Source organism: Pyrgilauda ruficollis, unplaced genomic scaffold (genome assembly GCF_017590135.1).
Source record: "Pyrgilauda ruficollis isolate IOZ18807 unplaced genomic scaffold, ASM1759013v1 scaffold11, whole genome shotgun sequence".
In the NCBI taxonomy this organism is placed as follows: Eukaryota; Metazoa; Chordata; class Aves; order Passeriformes; family Passeridae; genus Pyrgilauda; species Pyrgilauda ruficollis.
In genome coordinates this window covers 10,288,346-10,300,478 of record NW_024509210.1, presented here as the reverse complement: position 1 = coordinate 10,300,478, position 12,133 = coordinate 10,288,346, and the positions used below count along the sequence as shown (strand labels likewise).

The 12,133-nt window shown below is 37.8% G+C and overlaps 1 protein-coding gene across 1 annotated transcript in view; it reads left to right on the top strand.

Annotated features, from left to right (window-relative positions):
• Window positions 1-12,133, top strand: part of LRMDA (leucine rich melanocyte differentiation associated) — a 607,211-nt gene that overhangs the window by 329,758 nt on the left and 265,320 nt on the right. The window contains exon 3 of the mRNA XM_041476220.1: window positions 11,376-11,502. Within this exon, the coding sequence (XP_041332154.1) occupies window positions 11,376-11,502 (127 nt within the window). The remainder of the gene's footprint in view (window positions 1-11,375; window positions 11,503-12,133) is intronic.

The following is a 12,133-nucleotide window of genomic DNA, read 5'->3' as shown; positions in this document are numbered from 1 at the left end:
TGACTGTCCTTGTGAAGCTGCTCAGGAGGACCCAAGGTGGTTTTTTGTTTCTCCAGGAGGTGTTGGGGCAAACCCCCCCAGTTTGACCAGATAGATTGAATGATCAGATTATATGGAAATATTTTGAAAATCAAAAAGACATAAGAACATGCTTATCTCTGATCTTATACATCAAAATTTTTGCAGGATTGCTATAAGGCCCAGTAAAACAGAAAAGTTGTTCAAACAATTAGTACTGAGTAGTTACCATGCAAAAGTGCTTGACTTAGTGCAGTGTGTGGTAAGAATTCCCAAAAGCCATGGGGTGTTTCCTTGCTTTCTGCTCTTTGCAAGAATGATTTATGAGTTTACAAGTTCCTTCCCAAACTCTATAATTGCCCCGACAGTTTCCCAGGTGGACTATATCCAAGTTGGTATAAAGCAGTACTCATTGCAGCTGGACCGTCTAATTCATCTTGAGTTAGGTATGGGACTTCTTGTTCTTTTTGTCTTTATTTAGATGGGTTTTTTTTTTTTACCTCTTGAGAAACACTGTACCATCGTAACTGGTACTACATTCCCTTGAAACACCACACATGCCTGAAAGTAAAACAAAGTTCTATTTGGTAAGACTTGACTGAAAGCTTTTCATTTTATGAATGGAAACAAGGACAAATACAAAACTTGGTCTTTGCATATACTTAGCAGATCACCTTTCCCCTTGTTGAATCTGTCTTCTTTAGGATTCCTGGCTTAAATTCCAGCAGGTTCCCCTTCAGGTCCAGGTGTCTTGGCAATTGATCTTAGTCCAACTGTCACTTCTGATTTAGTGCTGTCAGAAACCAGAAACTTAGGTGATCATGTTTGGAAACTGTTGGGGATTCTCTGTTTTCTATCAACTGCATGGCTTCTCCTTTCCCTGAACACAACTCTTTCTTCTTTCTCCCTGGCAACATCAGACTGGCCACTTAGATCCCACTCCAGCTGGACTTGTCCTTCTCTGTGGCATTCATACCTTCTTGCTAAGTGTTACACAAGACGCAAGCCCACACTTCACAAATGATCTGTGGTATGCTGCTGGCTTTCTAGAAAGAGATGAAACAGGATATAATGTTAACAGTGATGACAGACCCAGTAACACAGTTACTTTGTTTAAACAAGCCCATAAAAAAAAAGTGTTTCCCCTCTAACAGCTTTTCTTGTGTTGCAAACTTCCACTTGCATAATGTACAATTCACTGGAGATTGTGCAGGCATAAGCAAAAGAAAAAGCTGTCTCTTGCTTGTGTGTACTTGCACTTTAGAGTAAAGCACATCCAAGTGGAAGACTTGCTGTCTAGCAGAAGGTAGTCTCCTTGAAAGGATCCTAGTTCTTCTAAATTGGCTCAGTCATGCATAGGCCTTGTATGCTTTTACCCTAAGTTTTATCGGTCTAATAATCTGTTTGCTGGATTTTGGGACTGAAATGTCTGTTATAGTAAGGAAATCTCTTACAAACGGGTGTTTGAGTGCAGAAGAAACATTGAATAGTAAAGGTGAAAATTTGCCTTGCACTTAGACTTGTTAAAAGATTTTCAAACTGTACACCAAAAGTTAAATTTTGTGAATTGTTACTAAAGTACCTAAAGTTACAGCTTTAAGGCACTAAGGCCTTGGGCATTAAGGATACTGATGAGCAAAATGTTTAGGAAGAGGATATTAAATGCTGTACTGTGGTTAATAGAAATATTGAAGAAAAACCTAGATCCTTGCTTCAGAAACATAAATGTGTAAATTATTCTCAAACAAAATTTAAAAATATATAATAAATGAGAAGCATGTATGAACAATTTTGTTGGTGTAATTGAGAAAACTGTCATTTCAATCATCGGAAAATATATGATTTTTGGAAGCTCACCAACAGTGGTTTAAATGTTGACTCAGTTACTCATATTTGTTTGAGAAAGGGTGCAGTTTAAGTAGATCTTATTAAAAAGAAAACCCCCAAAACATTAATGCAATTAATCTCATTTCAGTACTTTATTAAATCTATTTAAACATGCATTCAGGTATTTCAGAGAAATAAGACAGTGTTTACAAAGAGATGAATGCAGTGGCCATTAAGTTTTAATTGTCTTTAATCTCTTGCTACTATGGCAATAAAAATAAAAATTTTTAAGAGAAATATTCTATATAATGCATTATTTGGTAGGAATATTCGTAGCAGAACCGTGTAAGTGGTACATTTTCTTCTTTTCCATGATTTGAGTATTTAAGTCATAAATACTTCTAGTATCTTCTAGTAATCTTTGTGTTTTTCTCAATTGCATATAACACCATTGAGAAATCTTTCTTAATATTACTGAAAGTGGAAATATCTTTTAGTTATCTTCTCCTTCTTTCGCCTTCTCAACAAATTTCATGAAAAAAATTAAAAATCTGAAATGAATCTACTCTATCTTATTTTGCTGTACTGCTCTGAAGTATTCTGATGAGCCTGGATTAGCTGATGTGGCCTTTGGGGAGAGACACATCAAATGTAGGCAGACAGCTCCTGTGTCTGGTAACAAAGACTGAGGAGGTCAAAACTATCCCAACAGGCCTGAGCAGGTCAGTCAGAGGCAAATGTTGGAAATAAGATTTGGTGGGGAGGGGAGTAAGGGGCCTGGGTCAAGTCCTGTTCAAAAAGTCAGCTTTGTCAAAAGCTTCAGTCACATTCTTACCTACAGGCAACCTCTGCTGATCCCAACTCATTAATCGAACTGGAGAGCCGTCTTGACCCTGGCTCCTTCCCTTTGAAGTGTGGTGTCCTCTGCAGCATGAGGAAATAATTTGCTGCCTGATTCAATGAGCCATCAGTAGAGCCAGCAGACCTAATGACATGTGAGAATATTAACCTCCTACCACGAAGAGCTGTGAATCTTGAGAGGCAGTCTATAATTCACCCAGCACTCCTGAGCCTTCCCTTTCTGTCTTATTCTTGCACTCACTTTCTCACTCACGGGGAGAGAGAGGAGAGATCCTCTTGTCGTAAAACTTTATTTCCTTCGGTAGTGTGAGCCTTCTGAGCTGCTTGATAATGAGTTACTTTCCTTTTGCAGTTGGATAAAATTTATACTGAAATTCCAGATGTCTGTCTTGCATATAATAATTTCTGTTTAAATTATGACACAGGCTACTTTACTGACATCAAGAGGGTGGTAATCACAATACTTACCCAAGCAGACTATTTTGTTTCCTTATTTATTTTTCATCATCAGAGGAAAAAAGCAAAAGCAGGAGAACAAACATGTATAACAGTGCTGTTATTCTGTACAATATGTGTTTTATCTTTCCTCAATCAAGATAATCTTTCTGCAATCCTCTTCTTTTTTTTTCTTTTTCCTACCTACAGGATGAAACAGTTCTGCTTGACCTAGTACTGTGTGTTATATGCACACACAAGGGCGTGTTTTCACCCTTTGATTCTCAAGAAAGAAATAGATTGTTGGTATAATCCCACTGCTTTAAAAGTCAGAGCTGTTTTTTCTCTTATTGAGTCCTTTAGCATTTCCATAGATGCAGGACTTAATGTCCGGTAAACTTCAGAAAGAGAGACATTGTTATTCATGTGACTAAATAACAAGAAAAGAAAAGCAAAAATGGCCCTGTGTCTATTTACTACTCAGCATGAAAGTGGTGGTGATTACCAGACTGTTATAGACCCATATACAGTAAAATATTCTCAGTTTTGCTTTGTTTTTAATGTCTTTTCATAGTGCTGATAGGCTGAATAAGGTCAGAATTTAGAGGTTATGGGTACAGATGGGGAACAGTATCCAACACAGCAAATCGCAGACCAAAATGGCTATTGCTGGCAACAGTCTTGTATGTGCTGGAAAGGTTTTGGTAACTGTTTTTGCTGTAACTGTACTGTCAAATTTCTCATCTTTGGTGGAAACATAGTTTGCAAAAGCAAATGAAGTTATAGCAAGTGTGAGCACTTGTGACAGTGAAAGATGCTTCTCCACTGGCAGTGAAAGTTAGTGATGTAGTTGTGTGGCGAAAACCTTTCTGTAGGAAATTGGGCCTGAATTCTGTCTTGTTATCATTATAAGGTTATTGTGCTTATGAGGAGTTTTTGGTAAAAAGGTTGGAGTATGGTGTGGATCTGGGTGCAGACTAAGATACTACGCACAGGGGATAGAGGAGGGAATGGAGACAAAGCAAGGTAGGTAGCAGAAGGAAATAATAAATAAATGGCAGTCATATGATGATTAACAAGTGCTGCAGTGTCTGTGGTACACACCTCTGTAGATCCCTGTCTTTAAGTTGTTCTAGAGACATTTTTTAACATTGAGGGATTCAGTATTATGTCCATTAACAATCCTCTGCTATCATGCTTGAGCAGTCTATTAGTCGTCCTCACCTCTTATAGCTGGTCACAAAGGCCAGTCCCTTTGCCTCTCTCTGCTTCATCTTTTTTATTAAGTTTATTAAAACTAGTCAGATTATACATTCTTATGGCACAGGCTGTGCTTGGTCCATTCATTATGGTTTCTTATCTTGGCAGGCAATCTGAATTGAACGGCAGCTAGTCCATTATGCACATATGAAGCCCATCACTCCTCCAGCAATGGCCAATTCATCAAACATTTATCTTTTGCCCTCTGAGCAGTGCGTCAATTTGCTTGTCAATCCTCAGCCTTGGTTGTTGTGGAAGATGGGAGAAAAATTACTTTTCTTTTCCCCCTTCCCACTGAACTCTGGTAGTCAAAATGGGCTTTACTCTACTCACTCTACTCCCCCGCTCTCTGTGGAAAAAGGGGAGTTAAGTTACTATCTGAATTGCAGAGTGACAGATTGATCCAAGATACACTAAAGCTTTCATTATGGCACTGCCTTTGCACTTGAATTTGCTCATATTTCCATTATAATACTGGTTTTTAGGGGGTTTATAAATAGGTTCTCCATGGTTGGCACATGGAGCTGAGAGGAGCTTTTAAGAATAAACACATTACAGGGTTTTAGCTCTTTGTGGGGTTTTTTGTTTGTTTGCTTTTTTAAAAACAGTTTGTTTGTTTTTCAAACATTTTGTAAACCATGGCATGTTCTTTTGCTATTATTAATCACTAATACTTCATTGAATTCTTTCAAGTTCAGGAAATGGCAGTGTTTCCTTTTTTTTAATGCCATTTGTTTTATTAGGATTTTAAAGTGCCATTATTAGGATTGAGTTCCATGTTAAAATTGGGGAAAAAGACAAAGCAAGAGTCTTTCATTCAAGTTTTTCTCTTAACTCATTGCTATTCTTCATCAAACACTTCTAATAATTTTTAGCAGAAGGATGTTTAAGTCTCTATTTAGGAATTTTAGGGAAGTGATGCATAAATGAACTATTAGTGGTTTTTTTTCCAGAATGCCCTTTGATAAGCTATGACTATATACAGTCACTTTCTCTCTGCATGTAATTTTTTGCACTGTTTTGCAAACTGTATTTTCTTATATGATACTTGTTTGATGACTAAGAACTCATTTTCTGATCCATTTTGTATTATTTTGAAGTATTTTATATAGCATATGTGAAAACTGCCTTCCCGCAAGCTATGGTACACTGATTGTCATTTTATTTAAATTTAAACAAAATTGTAACTGTAGTATAATATAAAATCTTGGCATGTTTAATCCCAAAGATGTAATATAAAAAACTTAAGCAAAAGCAGGCTAACATGAAGGATAAAGTTTGAGCTGTATTAATGGGATATTCTCTTGAGTAGAGGTGCATTAAATACACATAGTGAAATCTGAAACTTTAAGAGATAAATTAGAAAAGAAATTGAACCCCACCACAGTCAGTCTGGTTGCTAATTTATCTCTTTTGCTTGGTTGGTTTGGTTGTTTGTTTTATTGATGATTTTTGTTTTGGTGGTTGTTGCTGTTTGTCGTTTGCCGCTTTTTAAATTTTAGTAGAGTCTTGGTGTCAGAGAATGGTGGTTGAACAACTGAATGGTTGACTGTAATATGTTTTTGTGAGCCCCTGGAAGCTGTAATTGGGATTTGTAGTTTATTTCAGAAGGTAAATAATCCACTCCTATGGGACACGGCTCTTACAGTTTTTTACCTTAATGTTGCAGTTTCTTTTAATTTCATTGCAAAATTTCTGACAAATAGGTTCTGTTCATCCTTCCCAAACAGATGTGCTTCATTGAGCCTCACCTGAAGGTCTGGTTCACCTTCTGGGAGTGCCCATCATTTCTTGCTACCTGTAAGGAGTTATAAGTAACTGGGCTTCTCTCGGGATCTCCTCTGGTCTGGTCTGGTTGGGAAGATCCTGAGGTGTGTCTCTGTTAAAAGTCTCTTTTCCCCAACCCAGCAGCCAAAGAAGGAGTCAAGAAGTCTTCGGTTCACGTTCTCAAGGTTGTTTATTATTGGAGGCTCTTTACTATCGCTGGAGTGCTTTGGGGTGTGTGTGGGGGTGTGTGTGTGTGTGTTCTGTCATGGTCCAGAAGTCATGTCAGAGCTGTCCATTAAATACTTCATTCTGTTTTCTTTTTGGTTCTATTATCATGCAGGAAACTGTGTAAAATCACTAAGTAGATTGGCAAAAAAAAATCTTTTATTCTTGAATACTGTTGAGGCCATTTTTTGATGCTTTACTTGTGTATATATATATACACGTATCCCCATTTTTTTTATTGTGCTTTGTTTTGCTTTGGTGAGGTTAAGTCAAAGGACTAGAAGTCAGGAGTTCTGGGTGTTATTTCTTGTCTCTTGGAAAATTGCTGGAGGTCACCTTCTGTTAGTCACTTAACCTCTCTCTGCTTTACTACAAAATGGAATTTTAAGCTCAGCAGGTTTTTGAAAAGTAATTCATTAATGTTTTGCAAAAAAATGCTTTATAGTCCTTGGCTGGCAGGTGCTGGAGAAATAGAAATTGCACTTCTATTTAAATACTGAAATTATCTAGTACTAGGGTTCTCATGTTGATTCTGCTCTCCTGTAGTCTATTAAAACATTAAAGGCAAGGAAAAGGTATTTTTAAAAGCTCTTGTTTTGTAACAGCTCCATCTTTAACTTCTGCTAAGGGCTATCTCTTGTCAACAAAGTGCAAATCAATTTCAAGGCTAAACCCAAACTCTCTCATTTGCATATTGTTAACTGCTCTCTCTTTTCCTGTTAAACAGGAGGAAAAAGTCAATTAGGTATGAGGCAGCTGTCTTATTAATGGAGAGGTGGGATGAAATGTGAGGAACTCTTCTTTTGTAGCATATGCTTCTGAGCAGCTTGTTTTTCTGAACAAGGACAACTGCAGAGTACCAGGTTTTGTCTATTGCTTGCAAGGCTTCTGCTTTTTTTCATTTATAAAATCTCATATTTTCATTGTCAAATATTACCAAAATGAAGAGTTGCTCTTTACTTTCATTGTAACCAAATCCCTGTCAGGCCAGAGGGATCACATGAAATAGTGTAGCTGACAATTACCATGCATACACATACATAAAAAAAAATAAAATCTCTGTCATGACATTCCTTTATGATTAAAACTTTGTTATAAACCATGATTGAATTGGGGAAAAGAAAGCTGGAAGAAATCATACTGATTAGCCAGAGGACTTGGATAAAATGACGTTTCTGAGACCTTTATATTCTAAAGGATTATTTACTGTCTACTTACAGAACATCTTAAGTCGTTTTGCAGAGGGAGTCACTTTCCTGTTTAGCGCCGTGTTTTTGTAAGCTAATGAGGGCAAAGCGTGAGCCATAGGCAATGATGCTGTGATATTAGCTGTGACAGGGAGCTTGATCATAATTATCTTAACGAGGATAGGGTTAATTACAGTGGAAACTTAAAGTTTTTTTCTGTTTGAATGAGGCGGCACTGAATACGTTGTGATGTTTTGTCGGTTTGATGTGACTTTGAAAATTGCAGTGGAAATCTCTTGGCAACACTTGCTCTCCTCTGGGAGCAGAGTGTGAGCCCTGCAATGAGGTAACTGAGACGGTACCTGTGGGTGAAATAATGGGCAGCTTTCATGACATTAGAGCAGGGACAAGCAACTTGCAATCCACCTCACTGATGTTTATTAGCCTTTTGAAAGTAAGGGAAACAGCTACTTGCCACCAGCCCTTCAGGCTGGTTGCATTGTTGTGGTGAGATTGTGTGTTTGTTTTAGTATACTAACATGAAGAGACTTTTTTTTTATGCTGTGAACTATGAGAAAACAGTACAGATTTAACTTTAGACTGGTTCTCTTTCTTAGGGGATTTCTCTTTTTATACTCGTCTCTTAGGTTGCTTGTGCCCTTCTTCCTATGCTGTGTATATATAGGCATTCCACTCCTCTTTTGTAATGAGTTCATAAGGAAATACTTGGAGTACATTAATACTACTTGCTCAACATCATTAAAAATAAAAATGACAGTATTTTGTACTGATTTCTGTCTCAGATTCTCAAAAATTCTTTCTCTGTACCAATTCACAACTGCAATCCTTTCTTATCCCCCGTCTGCAGATGGGAAATTGAGGCTCATGGAAGGTATGGGACTTGCTGAAGTTTGTACCATAAAACCAATTGTGTGGATTGTACTTAGAACTTTTACACTTTGGAGTGCAACTGCTGGGCAATATTTCCTAATATATTATGATTGTAGAAACTGTTGCATAGTATTCTGTAGGTAGCAACACTGAATTATAGCAAACACATTTTTTTCTATTTCTTTGCCACATCTTACCATTTTTGTTTTGGTGCTTTTTTTTTTCTTCTGCTTAAGATGAAAAAGGAGAATTCCATGAATGGGAAAACAACATATGGCTGTAAATTTATATTAATGGCTACACCCTCTCTCTGTACTGTGGCAACTCCTCCCATCTCCCTGGACTCTGAATTTAGGTGATTAAATCACCAAGTGCACACTGCTCTGATGACATGAAAACAGCAATTATAAGCAACCCCCTGTGTAACATGGCTCCTTTTTAACTGAGCAGCTAATAACATTACATGGCAAAAATTATCAAAACCAGACAGGTGTAAGGAGATTTGCACACAATTTTCTCTGCCTATCTATGAAACTAGTACCCTTGTGTTCAGCCCAGGGTTGTGAAAGAAAGGCTGTTTCAATAGGCAACTCCCTCTAGTGTTTCAAGGCCTTTTGTCCCACTTCATGGCTTGTCATTTTGTTTTATGCCTCCCCTGCAGCAGTTTTGGATGTGTGCTTTCTTCTCCTTGCCAGTTGCCAACCATTTGCTGATTCTCATGATAAGGGTATTATATTTGCATAACATAACTCAAGAACAATGTGTATTTTGATGCTGACACTGACCAGAGCCCAAGCAGTGTTTTTTCACAAAGGACCTATTAACATCCCATAAGGCTCTGTGGTGCTGACAAGGAGGTGGCCTTCTCTGAACTCTTTTGGCAAGTCAAAGTCATACATTGAAATGTGAGGTTTGGAAATAATCCACTATTTATATAATAAAGAGTATTTAAGGGGAATTTGCTAAACTAGGTTTGTCAAACTGAAATGAAAACTCATAACAGCTTGATAGACTCACTGCTACTTCCTCCGAGTTTTTTTGCCTTTTAAAGGTACTTGGTGGAAAGCGCTGTCTAAGATGTTTGCTGCTTTCTCCTCGAATCTTGACTTTGGCAAAACCAAGTCTGATGTGACCTTTTGCTGAAATAGCTAGCTCAGTGCAGCATGCTAGTACAGCTTTTATTGGTGAACAGTTTATGTAGACTGAATTGAGGTTTCTTCCCCCAAAACTGTTGGTTAAAGGCACATGCAAAACATGTGATTGTTACTGCGGTGATTATTTCAGCAAAATGTTTATAATAGAGGCCTTTATTTTTTCAGCTTCAGAAATTGTAGTATCGATGCACGGTAACGATATAGAAATGCCATAGGGTATAGGTGGCAAATTTTCTTCAGGTCCAGCTGCTGAGCATCAAAATAGCATAAGTGATAGTTGCACCTCCCTTTCAAGTCAAGAGGCTTTGGAATCCTTGGACTGAAATACACTGTTGCAGTGTTGCAAAAATGTAACTTGAATATTCATAGTTCAGTGTGCAGTACCCAGAGTAAAGGTCACACACTTGGCTTCTTTTGGTTGCTTGAGCTAAGTGTGATCTATAAGTGGTCTGTAAGTTCTAGCTATAAAAGCAGTATCTTGTTTTTGTTGCACAGATGAATGTTAAATTGTCTTTTCTAATAATACTTGTGTTTTCCTCCAGTAATTGTATCTGTGGAACATACTAACAGGGACCTTGGCTTGTACTTCGATCTTTGCCAAAAACTGGGGGGAGGGTGAGGAAATCCCCTCAGTATAAATGTCATTGGAAGCTGAATAAATAGTATAACCTGCATCTCCCTTATTCATCACATTCCATAAACCAGCCAGGAGATACAGTGATGATCTTCCCACTGGTAGGCATAGTAGATCAGCTGTCAAGTCATGCAATCTCAGCATATCTTTAGGTGTCTGGTAGGTGAATGAGCTGTGAATGCCTTCCTGTGCATATGTTTGTATATCGTGTGTCTCAGTTGATTAATATGTAGGGTTTTTTTACTGTTGGAATGAGCAAGCATTAAAAATCAGGCTTGGAATAGATGCCTTAACAAAGTACTGAAATGTTCTTTTTTAGTTTTTTGGGGGTTTTTTTTTGGTACTTTGCTGTGAGAGGAATGAATGCTTCCAGAACCTTGTTTATTTACAAGTAATCATCTTCACTACCATGTTGTCAAATGCTCCTTTTTAAAGTTGCTCTCTGCAGTGTGACCTGTGGCTTGACAGTGGGACAGTAAGTTCCAAGAAGGAAGAAAGCAAATGCCTTTTCTGTCAGGAGTAATTCTGCATTTTATTTTGTAGAGAACATTTTATTTTGTTTACATGAACTCAAGAAGCTAATTAAGAGGTTAATAAAAAGGGGGGGGAGGGAAGTCCCTTCTACATTTCCTATTATTGCATGTAAGGTAACTACTAAGAAATGATACTTGAAGTTGTATTTATTATTGTTAGCAGGGTATGATATTTCTTGGCAGAAATGATGGATGACAACTTAAATTTGTGTCCAGGGAATGAAGGTGAACTGTGACAGAGTTATTTATCTTGGGAATGGAGGTTAGGGTCAGGCGAGGCTGGGTGCCTGAAGGCACAAGACATTGACAAATTCATCCTGCAGGCCCCATATCTGAAGCCTTTTGTTTTGGATCCTGGCTACTCACTAAGTGACCCGCATCCTTCATCCTGCCAGCATGTGAAGGATGTGTTGCAGTGCCAGCACTCCCCTTGCCACTAATGCTTGTCATTCACTCTTCTGACAGGCCCAAACCAAAACTATTCCCACTCCTGAAAGGGAAGGTTAAAATATTTATTTCAGCTCATAATGGCCTCCCTGATTTAGTGCAGTATCATTTTTCCTGTTGCCTTTGTCGTTTGCAGGTCACTAGAAGGACTGAAAACATTCAGTTACTTGGAAGAGCTGATCTTGGACAACAATCTACTTGGAAATGACCTTCTGTTACCCAGGTTACCCCACCTCCATACCTTAACGCTCAACAAGAACCAAATATCCTTTCAAAGAAATACCTGCAAAATGTCAAATGAGTTTTATGTGTCAGCCAAATTAAAGTATGTGAAATATAGTTCATGTGCCGACAAAGCATTCTCTCGTTTGGCACCTGGAATACTTCATAGTAATTTATTACAGGTCATTCATAAATGAAATGCACCATTATATCTTCCTGTTGCTCCATTTTAGTGAGAGATCTAAGTTATGGCTCTGAAGAAATCTTTCTAATAGATAAAATAGAGAAAGAAAATAATGTCAGCGCTACCCGTGTGCAGCAGTTCCTGTGTTTGCTTGGGGTTCTGTTGCAGGCTGACCTCTAGTGGAATAGAGCGCGCAGTGAAACGCTCTCAGGTTTTAATACTTTAAATAGCTCTTAAAGCATTAAAGTAAGATAAAATTAGTTAAACCCACATAATAATTTTGGTGATTTTCTCTATTTTCATGAAGCTGGTAATATGCACAATTGGCTAGCTGCTGTGCAACTTCAGCTGTAAAAGCATGTCACTCTCTTCTTGGTATTCCAGTTCTGTATAAATTCACATAAATTTTTTTCCAATTCAAGGCCCTAATACAGTAAAGTCTTTTGATGTATGACTAAGTCCAGTTGTAACCAATCAGTCGCTTCTCC